Source organism: Uloborus diversus, chromosome 3, assembly GCF_026930045.1.
Source record: "Uloborus diversus isolate 005 chromosome 3, Udiv.v.3.1, whole genome shotgun sequence".
Classification (NCBI taxonomy): domain Eukaryota; kingdom Metazoa; phylum Arthropoda; class Arachnida; order Araneae; family Uloboridae; genus Uloborus; species Uloborus diversus.
Window position 1 is genome coordinate 52980019 of NC_072733.1, and position 20549 is coordinate 53000567.

Below are 20549 nucleotides of genomic sequence, written 5' to 3' on the forward strand. Positions count from 1 at the left end.
ATCATGAATTTATTCGAAAGTATTTGAGTGTAGGATGATTTTTGTTGCGTATTATTTCTCTGTTTCTACGTTTTTGACTTATTTCAATAAGAAGATCCATCAATATTTTGAAAAAACTATTGAGTTGTATTTAGAATGACATAGGAATGGTGTGAAAAAAATTGGACTTCATATTCGAATTCAGTTTGGCGTTATTTTGGTTTCACTAAAGCATTTCGAAGTATACGAACACTTTTGGGAGCCACTGTATATGTGTTTTATTCGTGCCAAGTTTCATTTTGGTGCAACTGGAGGATAAGTTATTATTCAGTGTTTCACGCAATGGATCTTTTTATTTTTAAAACTTTTTGACTACAGACATCGAATTTTTAAAGCGCCCCGTTTCCCCACCATCCTTGTTCAAGAACATTTTTTTTTGAAAAACTATATGTTATTAGTACATAGTTATAGAACAATGTAACCAAAGTTTGGCAGACAATAAATTAAAAAAAATTATAACGTAAGCAAAGTTTGGCAGATGATAAATTAACAATGTATAAAAACTGTAAAATTCTATTTGCTGTTTTTTAAATATCGTTTTCAGAAAGACTTGCAGACGATATTTTCCCCAATATATATTAATAGAATGCTGGCTGCAAGTAGGGGCGGATCCAGACAGAATTCTCGGAGGGGGCCATTTGGAAAAGTACGATGCTTTGGAAAATTTTTGAATTTTACGAATATCAATATAGCCCACCTCTAACTAGAGCAATTTTTAAGGAATTTTCACTAGTTGACGCAAGCTTAATATAAAGGCTGCAACCATTCCAATAATTTTTCTCTTTTCTTAACAAATGTGTTCATATATCGTCGCTTCAAAGTTTTATCTCTGTAATCAGTACTGTGTTCTGAGGCGACTGTATATGACTTCTGATTTAAAAGGAAGCCAATATGAACCAACCTTAAGTATAATATCAATTTCAAGGTAAAGGGGAACCGGGGGCTTCTCCCCCGGAAAATTTTCGAATTTGTAGTCTTAAAAATGCACTTTAAACGATCTTTTGTAATGTTAGGGGAGAAGAGATTTGCAGGCCCTTCTAAGGAAATCTTTCCAATTTGTAATCTTAGAAATGCATTTTAACTGTCTTTCGTAATATTATGGGCTCGGGTGCGAGCCCCCCTCCCCCCACCCATTTTTTGAAATTGAAACCTTAAAAACGCACACATTATCTTCAATAATGTTAAGAAGAGGGAGCTTCGGGGTTTCTCGGGCGGATTTTTTTTTTTTTTTTTTGCCATTGTAGAGCCAAAAACGCAGTTTAATACGATCATTTCGTGATAATACGTGGAGCGTGGAGGAGAAATTCGAGGGACAAGAAGTTTTTCTAATTTGCTGTCTTAAAGATGCATTCTAATTATCTTTGGTAATGGTAGGGGAGAAGAGGTTTAGAGCGCACCTCCCGAAGTTGTAGCTCTAAAAAGGCTGTTTTAGACAATTTTTAGTGATGTTAAAGGAAGGAGAGATTAAAAGGCCCATCCCAGGAAATGTTACTAATTTATAGACTTAAAAACGCATTCTAGACTATCTTTGGTAAGGTTAGGGGTTGAAGAGATTCCGAGGTCCACTTCCAAAATTTTTTCAAAATTGAACTCTTTAAATTACAAATGTAGGCAATCCATGATTCATGAGTAACTTTTAGAGGACCAGCAATTTTTCGAAATTGAAGCTCTAGAAACGTAATTCTTCAAGACTTTTAATGATGTTATATAGGGAGGAGTTTTCCCCCGGAAACATTTTGAAACTCAAGCGTTTAAAACAAAATTTAGGCCGATCTTGAACGATGTTGGCTTAAAGGAGAGGTAGGGAGGGGGGGGGGGGGGAGCTCCCTTAGAAACTAAAACGTTGTTTGTTGACGATCATCGGTAATATGGAACAAGAGGAAGAGGAGTGGTTTGGCGGGTCCCATATTAAAAAGGAATGAAAAATAATTACAGAGCACTGCATAAAGCCAGGTTAAAACTTAAATCTAACTTTGACTTAATTCGCAATCATTAAATGTATAATTTTTTATCGGACACTTACTAACACATACCCTTTTCTTTCCCCCATGGGGGAAGTAAACACATCTAACAAGGCGAGCATATTATGCTAAATGAACCCAAATATTTGGTTAACACTTGATATTTTTGAAATTTTCGTGGGGTGGCCATGCTCTCCCTCTGACATTGTTTCTATTCTTGTTAGACTTCACATGAATTACAATGAAGGTTTTTTTTTTCTTTCTTTTTTTTTTTCAATTTAAGCTACGAAGGAGGGTTTAAAAAACTATACTTGAAACTTCCTCAGTATGCTTTTATGACTCCCCGGCGTTGTTTTTATATTGTTGTTAGGACTTTGAGGAATAGTAAGGATTTTTTTATACTTAGCTGTAAAAAAGTTTTTTACTGTTTTTGAAACTTTCTTCCCCTTCTCATTGTTTCCCTAATTGTTAGATTTTGTATGTATTATAAGAGAAATTTTTTACATTTTTGCTGAAAAAAAAGGGGATTTTAACTATTCTTGAAATTTTTCTCGGAGGATGCCATGGCCCCCATGGCCCCCCTCCCTGGATCCGCCCATGGCTGCAAGCAATTTACTGCTGTTAGAATTTCTTTTGCCTACAAGTATGATTGCATTGCAGTTTTTTTTATATTGATTGGTACGCCATTGTTTTCTTGTTTTTACTTGCAACTTAGTTTTATTTACAGTAATGTTCCGCAAATTTGATTGTACATAATGGCAAAACTTGTTAAGTAAGTCTGTTGTAATCCTTTTGAACTGCCAAAACATCTTGTGCGCAATGGCTTGAGACCAGTTTTGTCGTAGATGGTGTAACTAAAGCCTCATGAAATTCATCCTAGAGCAAATATATGTGTTGTTTGTCGCAAAGAACTGAGAAAGCTAAAGGATGATGCTCTTAAGGAAAAATTTGAACAGATTCCTACTGAAGCTGTAGCTACAACTTCAACACATGGAACTGAAAGTGAGGTAGAAACGAATGAGGAGGAACTACACAAGCGAACGTAAATCATCATATGAGGCGGTGAGAAGCAGAAGGATGCAAGTGCCAAAATTAAAAATTCGGAGATAACCAGTACAGATGGTAGGAGAGACTCTCCTCTGGGGTTTTAGAGCAAGAGTGCCAGTAGTAGTACTAGTAGCCCTGGTGGGTGCCGCTATACAGCATAATTTAGAAAAACTTTTCAATGATAGCATACCTAGGACCGGAACTTAAACTTGTTCTGCTTGAAACTCGGAAATGTTCACTTACAATCCTTTGATTCTCACTGCCTCATATGTGAGAGAATTTGCGTTGGAAGGTTTGAATTAAAATCTTGAAAGCCTTGGGGAATCATCAGGGCAAATTTTCTGTTGATCAGAACTAAATTGCAGCAAAAATAAATTTCTAAAAATTGCTGATGCAATTCGCTTCAATGTGGTATTTAAAATTGATGAGCAACTAAATGATCCTGATTCATGTTCCCATTAAATAATCAAGTGACACATAAAACAAGCAAGTGATAATTTATTAACATTTTTATGCAAGACAGTTGCTAAAATACTCAAGCTTTCGTTATAAAATATTTGCTTACAAAGCCAATTTCATATGAGCAATGAATTGTGAAAACTTCATCGAACAACCATTTTAAACATTTACAAAAATAAAAAGACTAGATCCAAGACTGTAGAGTTTCATCACTAACTGCTATCAAAGATCAAGCCTCACCGTCTCTAAAACCATGGAATGTTGAACATCACAGATAGGGGGAAGGACTTGTAATGAACGAGACTCAAAGACATTTGCGTATTAAAAGGAACAATATAAAGATCATGGCCGCGTTCTCCCATTTCTATCCGTTGAAGCGAAAGATCATGGCCGCATCCTGTCATTTCTATCCGTTAAAGCGTCATGAAAGAAAGGTTTAACAGTTCGAATGTCTTTCACTGGCTCACAAGCATGGCCATTTCCTTTCTTTTTGCTAATTGAATTGTTTCAATTTCCAAATTACTGTCTAATCATTCCGTTGATCATGATATTAGCCAGAGCATTTCTTCGCTTGCGCCACGATCCCAAATCTTTTGCATGGTATCTCAGCTGCCGCAACCATTCTTTAGTTTCTTTCTTACTTTCTCCCTGAAAAATCAAAATATAGAAAAATCAGAACATTTTGTATGCCAATTAATTTTTGCATTTTCCATGGGTCAAAAGCACATTGAAAAAGCGCAGAAGAATATATTTAAAACCGCAATATCAATCAGTAAAATACGTATACTTTCGTCATTGTTGAAGATAATGCATGTTAAAATATTAAATAATTTTCCTTTGTACTATTTAGTTTTGTTATAGATTTCGAAATGTGGAAAAAGACATTCTTGGACTCAATTTGATATTTACAGGGTGCGTTATGAAAGTAATGAGCATGTTTTTTGTTGACGTGAATGTTCATTACAGCGGCTCCAACTGGTGGGGGGTTAGGGAGATTTTGCATGAATAAATTTTGCGCAAGTGTTTGAGTGTAAAAGGGATTTTTTAAATACAAGTAGGAATTTCTTAAATTTAATATATTGGACCCGAAATTTGTAAATTGAAGTTACTATTTTTAAGATTCCTTGCCGCAGGTCAAAGTTTAGGGAAAATTGAGGCCATTTTACTGCATTTTTTCGGAAATGATCGGACATCTAAAATTATCATACACGTGTAAAAAAAGTTTTCGTTTTTACGATCGCGAGCATTTTACCATATTTTTTTTTTTTTTCGATTTTCAATCACTAAAAAATCCCCTTTTGAGGAAATTTAGTTGTTTTGACAATGCATTGTAATTTCTTCATTAGGGAGTTTGGGAGAAGGCATCAAAATTCGGCAGTCTCCCAAACGAATTGGGAGAGTTTCGGCAGCTATTGCAAAAATCCATAATTTTGGTTTTGCAATGCTGTTTTTTTTTTTTTGATTGACCTTCAGGGGGTATTATGAGAATGATAAAGTGGCCTGCTTTAAGTGGAGTATAGAAGATTCATAATTTCAGGGTGGGAGGGGGGAGTCTCTCCTCCGGGGTAAAATTTTGAGAGATGTTAAAATTCTTCATTTTGATGCCTTATAAAAGGTAATTAGGACTACAAATATATCAGGAAAAACTAGGCAAAGCAAATCCTTTTTAAAGGCATACATTCTTTCCCAGATAAAGATCAATTAAAATAAAAATTGCTCGTAGTTCGACAAATTGCAGACATTAATCGAGAAGAAGAGCGAAGGAGTAGAAAAGAAAATGCATCGTCAATAACTCACGAGCGACGAATACGAACCATGTATAGTTACTTTATGCTCAACCCAGAACCCACCGATAAACACAACACTGAATTAAATGTGAAAAGATCAATAAAAAATGCTTTAGAAGAACTGACCTGGAAATGGTAAACGTAAGTTTAGAAAATAGGTAACGATTGAGTAACATCTTCCCATTCGGACACTTAAGGATATATGCACTTGATAAGAAATAAAATTGAAGCACGTTTTAAGGAGTTTCAAAGACAGATTTAATTATTTTCCAGGACTCTAGAACAAGTTGTTGATGTTGTCGTGTGCCAGCTAGACTGGCAATTTGGGGTGCGCTGCTTCACTGTACTGTAATTTGGTGTGAAGTTCAACTTCCACAGTACACACATTCTATGGTTGCGTTCGACGAGCTGAACCGGTAGACTGGTGATTAACCGGTTGCTAAACGCAGCGTTCTTGAGAGCTATCGGTTAACTGGTTGCTTCCGATGTCGTTCTATGAATCGCAACTTAAGCTGGTTGATTGGTTGATGGAACCACGTTAGGAAAATTCTTTTTCAGTTTGAAACGGTATATTTCTCTCGGTCGTTTAAATGTCTTCAAGTCTAGGTATGAGGGATTCTGTAGAAATCGAGGGAACTCTTCAAATTTCTTACTCGCTCTTTGTTGTTTGTAAATTCATAGCGTCTTACTTAGTGAAACGATTTTTATGTTTTTCTTTGTTTAATGGATAGGAGTGATCTAACTTAGGTCCCAAACTGTAACTGAAAACCCACCAAATCTTGAGTTAAACACTAATTTAACAAAATGCGAAAGTCTTTATAAAGCTAAACCTAATCAGTTACGTTAAATAGTAGTTTATAGAAGGTCCCTACATCAAACGGTTATTAAAAATTAAGAGATAGTATAAAATTAGTTAGGTATTAGAATAATTCATCGTATAGTAATTAAAATAAGAGTTTATTTTATAATTGTGTGTTTAGTTGATTTTTGTACTGGAATTGTAAAATAAATTTGATTTATACCTTTGGGTAGGAAATCGTATTGTAAGTATGACCAATTTATTTTTTTTACTTTTTAGTTCCTCTTTGTTTTTAAGTCTGTTTTTTTTTTTTTTTTTGGAAAATAATTTATTTTTTTCTTCATTTCAGCTTCCAACCCGTCACTGGTTACTAGTTAAAAATTATGTTTTTACTATCTATTTTTCGATGGCTTTGTTTTCTTTTGTTGAGTATTCTTCCATCCGTAAGCTCTTATTGACATTGAAAAATGTGTCCCTTGTAACCGGAGCTGCGGAGTAGGAGGGAAAATGACCAACTCATACTCCAGAAATTTAAACCTTCGACCTCGACTCCTTTACCTCAAAATCAATCCGATTCCTTTATTCCAAAATCAGTCCAACTCCACAAGAACTGGCTGAGTTGCGGACTTTGAAGGAAACTTACCGACTCTTGAAACATTAAACCTTTGGCCCCCGACTTTGACTTCTTTGCCCCAAAATCAATCTGACTCCGCAACTCTGCTTGTAACCCTAAAAAACCTGTATGCAATAGTATGCAATACTTTGTGCTTTATTAACGTTTTTATCGATTTTAATAACGATAATAATGCTTTAGGGCAGAATTAACTGTACTAACGCCGTAGGGTTCTTTAAATAGAATAAAACTTTTCGTTTCAAAATTAGTTGCATCAATTTACACTCTCTCCTCTCCCTTTCCGTTACCATAGTAATGGATGACGTGCAAGCCATTTGATGCTTCCAATTAATTTTAACGACTTCGGAAGAGCTTGACACTAGTAGAATACGGGAATGTATTATTTGAGAGAATTGCAGGAATAATCACTGCGTAGAAAACTACGACTGTTAGAAATGAACGGAAGTGCAGCTAGAGAGTTTGCTTAAAAGATTTTCGCAATGAGTAAATTACACTGGGGAACAAATTATTATTTTCTGTTGCATATTTTTCAACAGACCTTAGATGCTTTCGCATTGTTGAATTTCTCTCTTTATGACAGTTTTATGCGATTTAAATAATACGATCCGTAGCAAGAATTTTGAAAATTTACTCTAACAGAAAGGTTTACCTTTTAATGTTTCTATGATTAGGCAGGAAAACGACGACCATTACAGGGGCTTTACACGATTAATTTACAAGAGCATTTGCAAGTACAGTTGACTCCCGCTACAACGCGATCCGACTTACGCGAAATGGCTCATCAAAGCGTGTGATTGTGATTGAAAAAATGTGAGTGCATACTAAAGAAATTAATTATAAACTGTTTTCGTTTGTTTTTAATATATAAATTTAAGTGAAGTAAAAATATAGAGAATGCAATATACTGATGCTTGAATTTAAATTCTTTAAAATAAAGCCACATTTTTTAGTAAATTCATTTATCTATACCTGATATTTCAGCTGGCCACATGAATCAGTTTTGAAACCACCACTGTTTTAGAGCATTTGAATTCCACTTTATTTCAATGTTCTATTTCCTGACAAAAGTATTGATTTTCTAAAGACTTCAACAAATTAAGATAAGCTCTGATAAATTGAATATTTATTTATTTATATATTTATTTTTATGAGTGGTTGAAATGAACTCGGATGCAATTAAATTACTTTTTGAGTGGGTGAGGCAAAATCATGAACATGTAATAAATGAATATAAATAACGAAAGAAAAATTACTTTTAAAGTTGATGCATTATAATAATATAAGAAAATAAATAACTCTGATTTAAGGAAGCAGTTACTAAACACTTTATTTTGCATTGGTTGAAAACATTGGATAAATATCAAAATATCCAATATACAGTCGACTCCCGCTACAAAGCGATCCGACTTACGCGGAATGACTATAACGCGTTTTTTTCAACAGTAAAGAATTTTTGAGCAAGCGCGAATTCCTCGCCCGCAACATGAAAATTTTGCGGAAAGGAACAGCGGTGAGTAAGTTGTTTTTGTGAACAGACCTTCATCCCTTTAGAATCACTAAGAGCAGAAGTACCCACACTGTTACTAGTCTTTTATCGCTTATATAAATAACTACTTCTCATTTTCCATTATTTTTTTTTCATTCTAATTACGAAAGTTAATGAAATATAACGACACCTAGGAGCGCTGCTTTATCTAAAGTTGGTGAAGATAGAAAGAAAAAGAGAACGTTTCTGACAATTAAAGAAAAGGTAAAGCTTCTTGAAAAGCTGAAGTTGAACCAAAAAATGCTTCGGTAGCACAACAATTAGGTATGAAGGTATAAGTGAATCTTCCATATGTACAATTAAAAGTCAAGAAAAGGAAATCCATAAAAGTTCATCGAGTAATAGTATCCAAGCAAAATGCAAAAATTATGAAAATGGAAGCTGCTCTTTATTGTAAATTAAAGAAACCAGGAAGAGGGGTAATGCCATAGATGGAAACTTCATAAAAGAACCAATAAAGCAACAGTATTTAAAAATGTATAAGAATAACGGTTTGATCACGCAGCATAAATCATCATCATTTTGACTTTTTTTGAGTTACAAATATCATTACTGAATCAACTGTACAGTATAACTATGGCATTTGTTTTCCTTACTACATGCTGTAAAAACGGTACTGGTTTATTTTATGTCTTTCTTTCCCATTCATCATTGTTTTTGTGCATCATAGCAGTATTTTATGTTGAATAAAACTTTTTTTTTTTAAATACAAATAAAAATCTAGTTCTTTATGTAAGAAACAGTTGTTAAGAAAAGTAATGTATAAGTAAGGAAAGGTTTTTATCTGTTTTAGGTTGTGTTTACAAGTGTCTAAAATGATTGGTTATGTTTATAAAAGTTTTTACACATACCCTTTTCCACAACGCGAAATTTCGACTTACGCGAGGGGCCTTGGAACGCATCCCTTGCTTAACCACTTTGGCGGCTCTAATTCAAGGAAAAATTGTAGCCATATTGCAGCAGGTTTTCGCACGTTAGTTTCACTGCAGCACATATTGGAACTCTGCTTCTCCCCCTGGAAAGTGTCAAGATTATCTTCGACCACGCCTGCCTTTTAGTTCGCACGAGTGACTTCCAATACTCCCCATTCCTGGGCGTGTTCGACGGTCAGTTGTATAAAGTTGTACAGAGAAGGAATTCGAAAAGCATTGAAAACAGATACTCAAACGCTTGGCTTCGTTCTTCTGAAACAACATCGTGTTACTATGCTTTTCAACACAATGTGTGTATAATATTACACATCAACACTTCGACACGCGCATACACTATATGACCAAAAGTAGTCATTTGGTATTAGGAAACTTTGAAAAATTCAGTTTTACGGATTTCTCCAGAAATAAGAAGCTAATTCTGTGTAATTTTTTTCAAATAAAAAGTATACTCCAGTTATCATTTTCCAATAAAAATTAAGTCTATTCAGTTAGGGGACTAGCAACAATATGAGGAAACAAAAAAAGGTTTTTGAACTTCTTTTACTGTAAATAGCTTAGAATACGCTACAACTTTCAGAAATAAGTTAAAGAACTATGTAGAATTTATTTTTATATTTTGGTGAAAATATCACTTAAAACTACGGAGATATAAGCATTTCTTTGAAAAATACAAATTGTTTTTGACGGTTTTCGGCTCATAACACGCAGTTTTCCGTCAAAGGTTACTAAACTTTCAGAATATTTCACAGCATACTTGAGAAATATAGTAATAAAATTTGAAGTAAAAGCATTGAAAATTTGATGAACTATGAACGTTTAAAGCAATTATTTTTTCACTGTGCATGCGCGAACTATAAGAAAATCATAACTTTCATAATCCAAATTCCAGATAGATCCTTCAACTATTGAAAAAATTCCACTCGATATCTTTAAAATTTGAAAAGTTGTCAGCGATCTAATAAGCCGAATTCTTGGATAGGCGACGAAGCATGAGGGATCGTTCGCGAATAATCCGTTTTTATCATGAATCATTTTGCACGATAAGAAGAAAGTTTTGCCAGTTTGAGAACGACCCCTTATCATTCGTTGCCTAGCCAAGAATTATTGAAATTCGGCCCATTTGAACACTGATTACTTTGTAAATTTTAATGATATCGAAGTGGAATTTTTTTTATGAGTTGTAAGATCTATCTGGAATTTGAATTATAAAGGTTATAAATTGTTATCTTTCGCGCATGCACAGTGAAAAAATAATTGCTTTAAACGTTCCTATTTCATCGAATTTTCAATATTTTTGCTTCACATTTTATATTATGTTTCTCTTGTACGCTGTCAGATATTATGAAAGTTTAGTATCGTTTGAAGGAAAACTCTGCATGTTATGTCAATGGGAGAGAAATATATAAAAATAAAACAGTACGGTACGTGCAGTATGTAGTAATAATAAAGCACTTCACTGTAATAGTACTGTACAGTAGATACAATAAGTTACATTTATATCTTAAAAATTGAAGATGATTTATCCTGCGAAGTCTGATCGTCATCCTAATATATTTTTAAATACAGTAGCTTCGCATTTACTTTTATAACACTTACATCTATGGTACTGGAACCCCTTGGACTTATATGGATTGCCTTCTCTTGACTTCTAATTATACGTATGAAAGATTCGCCATACCTAATTGTCGTGCTACTTTCGACCCACTTTCTAGTTGTTAAGCTTATCAAGATTCTTTACCTTTTCTTAAATTGTGGCAAACTTTCACTTTTTGTTTCCATCTTCAAACTTTAGATGAAACAGCGTGCATGGATGCCACAATATTTCATAACCTTTCATACTTAGAAAAAATAAATGAAAAATGAGGAGTGGTGATCTATACACACTAACAAAGCTATGTTTATAATGCGGTGTGTGGGAACTTGCGCAGTCAGTGATGCAGAAAGGATGAAAATACATTCACGAATTAATGTTTAGTTGTCAATAACAAAGCCGAAACTTAGCATCACGATTCCTTTCCAAATAGTATTGAGAGCAAGAAATTAGCTTTAGCTCTAAAATTCGTTGCTCCTGAAAAACTCGCGTTATAGCCATTTCGCGTAAGTGGGATCGCTTTGTAGCGGGAGTCGACTGTATTGAGGGGTCACATTTTTCGTTAGTGTAAGTTAGTGTTTCGTAGTTTCGTTAGTAAGGGCATAAGTCCCAGACTTATGACCTTTCGTCACTAAACACGAATGACGGAATAGTAAGACGCACTGAATGTATGGCAAGATCACAGAAGAACTAGATTTTTTTGGAGTAATGAAATAAAAACAAATAACTACTTAGATCTAACATTATTACGGTAATGGTAGGTTCGTCAGTTAGGGGGTTAGTGGGGGGAGGGGAGGAGATTCGAAATCACGACCTGAACAGAGATAAGGCAGAAAACTATCAGAACGAAATTCGCTAATTTATCGAGGATTTTATTATCACTCTACCATCTATATTACCCAAAAAATTACGTGATTTACAAATCCGTTCTGTGGAATTGTGAATGCCTCATACAATTTTAGTTTTGTAAGGAATTCGTTAAAAAGTTGTGTGATACATTCTGATTGATGTAAAAGTTTGGATGTAAGTTTTAAAATGTGATACTTTTAAACACTTTTTTTTAAATTAATGATTTGCCTTGAAAACATCAAAAACCATTCACAATTATTGGTCAATCACAATAGTTTTCTATCACTTTGTTCATTACGTTTAGGTCTCTGTGTCATACGTATTTGAAAGTACAAACCAGTTAGAACTGACCTTAGACCATTGAGACAAGGTCTCCTGCAAACACACGTGAGGTAAAAGATCCCCCAGGAACGACCCCCATTGATAAGAGCTATTGTGTATTGTGAATGTGCTCGCTCTTTCTACTCATGCCTTTCTTTCAAACTAGAATAAGTAGAAACTGAATTCCTTATCGATTTCAACATCGAGTGCAACAAGGTGCTTTTCATGTTTTCTCGAAAGATCCTACATCCCACTCTACCCCAAGAAAGCTATAGAAAAAATTCTAAAGAAAAAAGCTGTCTCCTTTAGAACAGAATTATTTCTATACTAATCTCACAACAGCAAAAAAAAAAATATATATATATATTTTCTCTTAAAATTGGTTGGTTCTTAACCAACTAATTAATTTATAAATGAATTTCACATTTTTTATATTCCTCATTTAAGATCATTATAAAAGCCCAGGGATACGTTAATAATATATATTTACACTCTCATAAATAATGAATAGTCTGCTTATGATTATGCCTTTATGTTACGACAACCTTCCAAACCAAAAACATAATTCTTGTAACGTTACACCTATTAATACTGGTAACCTTACACATTTCTTTTTACAGAGCACATATGCTTCACGGGCCGTAGATCAAGGGAGGATGCAGACAAGCATTTTAGGGGGAGGGGTGATCATGCTGAAAAATATTCAGTTTTGGTTACGAAAAATTTCTGACACTGTTTGGGTGTCAATAAAATGTATCGAATCGGCAAAAAACATGGCATCTAGAACTGCACATTTTTTTCCCAAATTAATATCAGAATCAATGAAAGGAAGAATTATTTCAAATATTTACTTAAACAAATAATTAATAGACTAAAAATTATTACAGATGACAACTTTATTCATGAAGCATCTGAACACAATGCGTATTGATATATTTTCATGATATGCTACATTCATCCATCTAACTCGTATGCAATTACTAAATTATGATCACGTAAAGTAATGATGAATGGATAATAGTGTCGATGGTGTAGGGGGGGTCATACCCCCATGACTATCCCCTGAAATCCGCCCTTGCCGTAGGCTGGGCACCACCACTGCGCTAAGTTCTGAAGAAGATGAAGAAAAATAAAATAGATTTTGAATTAACTATTGAAATAAATTTGGGTTTCCCCGAACAGGTTCTAATATTTCTGTGATACCTTTCCGTCTTGTAAAATAATAGCAAATGAACTGATTTTAAAAAGCTCACAGACATGTTATCATCAGACTCAAAACTCCAGTTAAAGATACAATTCCCTTCAGGAAATCAGACAAATGATAATATGTGTACAATCTAAAGGACAATAAATCCTCTGCTTTGGATGATGCGTTACAGGTTTTCAAACACACATATAGAAATAAATATGCGATATATGTGTGTGTGTCATCTCTTAGTCAGAGAGCTTAGGAAGAGTTATAAGTATATTATCAAACTTTGCCGCATTCAGTAGTTGTAAATTCACCCTATTTGGGATCGTCAGTCTAGAATAGTCATAAAAAAACTGAATGCAGTAAATATCTCATATAAGCCGGCACTTCCTTCACATTGATATCTAAAATTGATTAGCACGCCAGTGAAATGTACTTGTGCCCCGGCTAAATGGCGGTTGAGCTGTGATTCGACCGCCTCGGCCAGAAACAAATTATGTTGCAAATTTTCTTTTGCAATTTGATATATATTTTTTTTAATTCAAAATTGTACCTTTTGATATATCATAACAGAAATGTATGTTTGATTTTAAAATTTGTGCATTGATCCCTTCCCTTGGATCCAGAATTCATTCAACAATCAATAAAAAGTTTATTTGCAATGTATTCTATTGAAAGTTACATTACATTAAGTTTAGTTTTTAAAAAAAATTCTGAGATTTAAAATGAAGCTATATAAATGTACTGCATTAAACATTCTTCAATGATTTCTAGTTTTAAAACTTATAACAATAGTGATGTTATTTATACATGAAAAGGTGGATAATGCGGTTAATGGGCATCAATAAAGAAAATTGTTTTAAAATTATATTTTATTTAATAGGTATAGATACAATATTTCAGTTTTTTTAAAAGATGCATTAATCTGTCAATATATCTTTAGTGTGCACGTTAAATTGGCAGTTGTATAGATGTGTTTCAGTATTTTTGCAATCAGCATAGTTTTACAAATTTTTAAATTACAATCTGTAGGATTAGGTTTAAATGTTGTGGTAAATTATTTTAAGTTGTAAAAAGGCTAATTTGTTGTTTACTTTATAATTATTAGTTTTAAAATTGGATAAGAAACTTGGCGAAACTTGTACTCCTAATAAGAAACGTGTTGAACGGTCAGAGAAATTTCCTCACGAATGCAATGAAACTGGAAATGGATTCTAAAAGCAACATACGTCACGTTATCTATCTTCTCCGCCCTGCTGTCAGTCAAATTCAGGGGGCTTACACGAGTGCTTCAGTACTCAAGAGAAAGAAAGTAGACAAACTGCTTTTGTGAGTGTAACATGTACAAGAGTGATTTTTACACTTTCACTTCTTTCTTTCGTTCCTTTGCTTATTTTCTTCAACGCTTTTAACAAAATTTCATAAAATTATCTGAACTTGCTCATTAAATGAGTTCTCCAAAATGAATCATTTAATAAACTAAAAATATGATTTGCTCTGAACTATAATCTGAAGCTAATAGATTATACTTGATTTATTTGTGTATTTTTAACATTATTATTATTTTTCACCCTCTTTTATTGACCTAAAAATTGGCCTGTTTCGGATATGTAAAGTATTTTCATTTAAAAAATAAATTTAAAAATTTAAAATAATTTTACATGAATGCCGCCGTAGCAAAAGAAAAAATAGCGAGACCGAAATAGAGACTTATCCAACTTTTGGATAAGTCTCTGTTTCGAAAATTATTGTCTGCAGAGAAAAAAAAATCATTTATGCATCATTCCATATCAGTCGCTTGAAAAACGCATCAACGGTGCTATACTGCATTATATTATATTCTATCATATAGTTTTTTGTTTTGCAGCTAGTTTAAAAAATTATGACTTTATTTTTTACATTTACTTATAGCTCACCTCCAATCTCTGATACAAATGTACTTCCATTACGATTAGTATTTAAATGTGGCATTAAATACTTTTCTATCATCTGGATCCCCCCCCCCTTTCCCTCAGTAGTGACAAAGAAAGGGATGATCTCACAAGTGCGCCAAGATGTGCTAAAAATCTGTTCTCAAATTTGTCCCCAATCTATTCTCAAATGTGCTTCCAATCTCTGTTCAAATGAGTTTCCAAGTTTTAACTAAGCAAATATCTTGAGCAGAACACAATTGTTGCATTTTCTTTGTAACAAAACATAATTCGGAACACATTTTAGTTCACATCCCGTACACCGGATCCCATTTGAACACATTTTAGTACACATTTATGCAACTGAAGCATCTTTTTATTATCTGTATTGAAGTACGGTATAACTTCGATTTGAGATTTCCCCAATTTAACGACGAATTTCACTGGTGCAGATTCGACTGCATTAAAAATCCATGCTCCTCGGTTTAACGATATCCTTGAATTAACGATAACTTTTTTCTGTCCTTTGAAAATCGCGTACGTTTGGAGTTATGCTGTATTTCAAACGAGCTTCCAATATATGCATGCTTTCACTGACGGATAAGCGCAAGGCGTCATGCCCATAGTTGCAGTACTGTTAAGATTGGCCTGTTGGTGATTCGAAGTCAAAAGATTATCTACTGCAGAGAAAATTTACTGTTCCAACCAGTGTTGACTTTCAACCAAATCAGATTTCTTTTCTGCTAATCTAAAATTTAGTCGCGAAAAAGTAGGTATAAATCCAGAGAATACTAGATACGATCAGTAGAGCTAAGAGACGATGAATTTTCTGCTTGTTTCTGGCAAGACTTGATTCAAAATACTTGCTATAGATGGTAATTTGTATTTTTTATTTTTAACACGGTCAAGCTTCAAACTTAGTTGCTAATTTTATTATGTAACAAGAAAAGTTTATTATTATTATTATTATTATTATTTTCGCTTCTAAACATGAGTGTGTCGCTGACGCGAAACCAAAGCCGCCCCCCCCCCAAAAAAAATAGCTCAACTTAATACTTTTTCCTACCTCAATACGGGCGTTAAGTCAGTTTACGCAATTGGGGCGAGGTGGCGAATAAAAGGTACATAATATTAGCATGTCTTTAAAATTTTATTATTTAGGAGAAAAGTTTGCAAGCTTCAACTACACAATATTAGTTTTGGCCAAAAAACGAACTAATAATCATAATATAAAATATAGTTTTGTTTTATTTTTTGAACACATTGCATTATTTAAGTCTAATTAATTTGAAATTAGAATAACTTGAAACCTGAATTTCTCCAATACTTTTGCTGAAATTGTTTGTTATTATTATTATTATCATTATCATATATATTGTTTCTTAAACGCTTCTTTTTTTTTTCGGTGGGAGCGCCATAACTTCATCAATACTTTATCAAACCAATTGAAGCATCATTTAAAAGATTTTACACCCCCTTCCCATGAAAAGTTAAGAAACAACTCAAATTTTGGTTCTTTTGTCCAAAAACACCAATTTTTTCTGTTTTTTTTTATTACGCACTAGTTTACTTTTCAACGCGCCAGAGCAAATGCTATAATTTAAATCACCTATGAAGAGAGGAGAAAAGTGGAAATAGCTTCTTCATTGTAAGAAAATTCCTGAACGTCACAGGTTATTTCCGAGCAACATTTTAGAATTTAACGGGTTTCCACCAGTTTTCTGCGAAAATCAAGTGGTTCGGCGAAAAGGTTTCCAGAATTGCTTCGAGTTGCAGGAATGCAAACTTCTTGCTGTTTTGAAAAAAATATCTTTAGCTACCAGTATCAAAATATACTCAGCGTTTTTATTAAATTCTTATTGAGCTTGATTATTGAGCCTTAAGTTCAACTATACGGTTTATCCAGATTGAGGGGATAAATCAGGGAGCTAACAAACTAACATAAATAAGTTTTCTTACAGAGTACCTGATTTCTTCCCTAAAACGTCATTGCCTTCTATTGAGAAAGTTTCTGAATACTTCAGAAAAATTCCATGTTGATTTCGGAAAGGGTTACTGTCTTTTAGCGGGAAACTGTTGTGCTTTTTTTTTTCTCGATACGTTACTGCCAGAATTTAAGCACATTAGCTGCGCATTATTTTGTAGGAACGTTTCGGAATATTCTTCACGGTTTTAAAGTGCATAAATATTTAAAAGAAATTAGAGGTTATGATTTTTTTTTATCTAAATTTGAGCTTCAAAACATTAAAATAATAAAATCATTTCTAATCATATACATAACTGTAAATCTGATATCGTCAAACTTTAAAACTTTTTATTGCTCAAAAACGTAATACCTCATAAGCGAAAACCAATGAAACAAAATAAGGGTTTTGTTTCCTTAAAAATGCTATTATATTGCTTGAACTCCATTGCAGCTAAATTTCCGTTATTACGAATAAAACTTTCGGTCCATTGAACTCTTTATACGAGTTAAAGATTACCATGAAAATTACTATAAGAGCATTTCTGCAAGATTTTTCCAAGCACACTCAAATTACAGAAATAATATTAGTTCTCAGTTCTGCAATAACTGAAGAATTAGGGATGACAAATTTTACATTAAAGCTTAATCAATTTTGATTGCATAATTTATAAGACCTTTCAGAGATTTTTCTACATAATCAAACTTATTCAAATATTAAAATTGCCATTATAAATAATTGTAAAATGTTTATTTACTTTTATTCACAAACTTGCAAGCATTAAAAAAATAAATAAATAAATAAATAAATAAAAATCCACATTGTACGAGTATTTCAAAAGAAACATGACAGTTGAAAATCATGCTCAAGTGATTCCTGACTGGGAGAAATTGACACGGAGGGTGGACAAAGGAGCGGTAGATGCTTTTAACGCCCCTACTGTTCGTCAATTCCTTCACCCTTCACTTCCCGCGAGGGGAAAAACTGCTGGTGTTCTGCAGGAAAGCCGAACGCTTCGAACGTAATATTACGTCGCTGCCGCTAATGACATATAAATTCGTTGACGTAATATTACGTCGCAGCCGCTTGAGTGGTTAAGTCGGGACTCGACTTAAAGTTGGTGTAACATCTTTTTTCCTACATTAGCTATTTTACAGATTCCCCACTCTGAACTGCTTTTCTACTGCGCTGTGTGCAGGGCAGTGCAGTGGTGGTTATTTTACAGAGCTATAGCGAACAATACTTATGTGATCCAAAAAATTTCAATCAAATTCCTCCAGCCAGCTCAGCTAATCCTTTCTTGCAAAGATCCTTTTAACATCCCAATGTCAACATAAAAGTGGTGATGAGTCATAAGACCTGAAAACAGTGATGAAGTTTTTCTTTTTTTCTTTTTTTTTTTGACGTGATAACTTCTTACGGAAGGGTAAAGCTATTTGTGACATAACGATTAATGGCGAAACTCTCGTCTGGCATTCCCTTCGTTCGCGCATACGACAGAAGCGCGCATGCTTGGGGAAATTCGGTTTCTTCACTCTTTGGGTCAGCTTTAAGTGATAGTAGAAAAAGTAAAAAGTAATGAAACTAACAGAAGATGGATAATCGTTGCAACATAACGCAATCTCCTAACGAAAGGTGAGTTTAACAATACAATGCCAATAACATTGTAAGCAATATATATTCAAAAGAGCATTTAATCTTTAAATTTATTTTTAAAACAAAAACATTTTTGCGATTAGTTATACTAAAAATATCTCGCTTCATTTGGGGTTTTGAGTTGTGATAAGGTGTACATATTTTAAACGAACTTCGTCCCCGCAGGCTCAGCAACGTGGGGGTTGGGGACGGCCGAAAAAACAAAACAAAAAAATAAATAAATAAATAAACATTTAATTTGTGCATCGCAGAATAAAATCTAAAATCACTTTAACTTTAACACAAACACTCGTTAAAAAGTTATTTATTTGGAGGGGGATCCAATAAAGTGTCCGGTGAATGTCCGTGGTGATTTTTGCAGGGGGGGGGGGGGGCAAAATATAGATCCCAGCCTGGTTGTAATAATATGCCAATTTTATCGTTTCAGATTTAAACTTAACCTTGTGGTTTTTTTTTATGGTGATAACATTTATTTACAATTAACATTTTTAAACAGTATTAAATCTTAAATTTATTTTCAAAACAAAGACATTTTTGCGATTATACTAAAATTATCTCGCTTCATTTAGGGTTTTGAACTGTTAAACGGTGTACAGAACAAACTGCCGTATTACCCCGCATTTGCCAGCATGCCGTAAAATATGAGGTTCATCAGATTTTCAACAACCCTTTCCTGGTCCTTTCAGGCATGCCGGAAAAAAACAAAGTTAAAAAATTATAACAATTTAATACTATAACAAATATATATTCAATTTTTTTTTAAAAAATAATATAAGGTCTATACTGGTGTGCTAAGCACACGAGTATAATTCGTATCTACACTTTTTATCCAAATTATTGTCACTAGCTGATTTTTCGTAACATATACTACATAAATACATTGTTTTATGAATATTTTGTGAATGGAAAATATTAAAATAAAATTCCTGAAAAAGTAGCATCTAAATAAAATACATGGAGGCATAAACATTAAAAAAGTGATTTCAGATTTCTCGTTTTGAGCTCAGCTGCAGATTCAATTCTTGTGCTCAGCCCGGCAGTACAGATCAGTTTTATTAGTATTAATAAACACTTTAATTTTGTACAAATATTTATTAACTATAGTAAGATAAAGCATCATCAAACTACCACAGCTTTTTTCATCTCGACGACCTGAAATTTATCGGTTCGTTTTTGAAAAGGAGATTACTTTAGGAATTTATTATTATTTTTCTTAGTAGAGGTTGCTTTGCGGTTGAAACAGAGGGGAAAATTTACTTTTGTGTGGTTTCAAAATAAACCTTGAATTATATGGCATGCCGGAAAATCCGAATTTCCCGGCACGCTGGTCAACCTCGCAACCTCGCTTTTTTCCGGCATGTCGGCTAATGCGAGGTAATACGGTACATCCCCGCAAATCCCGCAACACGAGGGTAGGGGAAACAAAAATAAATAAACATTTTTTTGTTCATCACGGAGTAAAATCTAAAATGTTTCGTAAGTTTGAGTGTTTTCTCTGATAAACGAAATATTTAGAAACGACGCGTCATTTAATCTATTGTTTTTGCGCCGACATCAAAACTTATGTTTAAAAGTAGTCTGAATGGTGATCAAAAATAAAATTATTTTTCATTTGGAGCAATTTTGAAGTCAGTTTTTTTTTTAAGGTCCTGCTTTAGTTAATGAAGATTATTATAAAATTCCTTTAACCTGAGATTTTAATGTTAATTTTGCTTCTGATCGAGCTAAAAATTTATTATCGTTTCTACAACAATTACAAATGCTTAATAAGCCAGAAGAAGCCACTACAAGTCACGGAAACTGTACTTAATGCAGTCTTTGCAAGATTTTTAGATAACATACAGTGCAAAAATTTCGTTGCT

The 20549-nt window shown here is 33.5% G+C and overlaps 1 protein-coding gene across 1 annotated transcript in view; it reads right to left on the bottom strand.

Moving 5' to 3' along the window:
* Window positions 1-3529: 3529 nt before the first annotated feature.
* The window catches only part of LOC129219438 (rhoGEF domain-containing protein gxcJ-like), a 108584-nt gene continuing 91564 nt past the window's right edge, over window positions 3530-20549 (bottom strand). Inside the window, exon 13 of the mRNA XM_054853834.1 lies at window positions 3530-4154. Within this exon, the coding sequence (XP_054709809.1) occupies window positions 4026-4154 (129 nt within the window). The 3' untranslated portion in view covers window positions 3530-4025. The remainder of the gene's footprint in view (window positions 4155-20549) is intronic.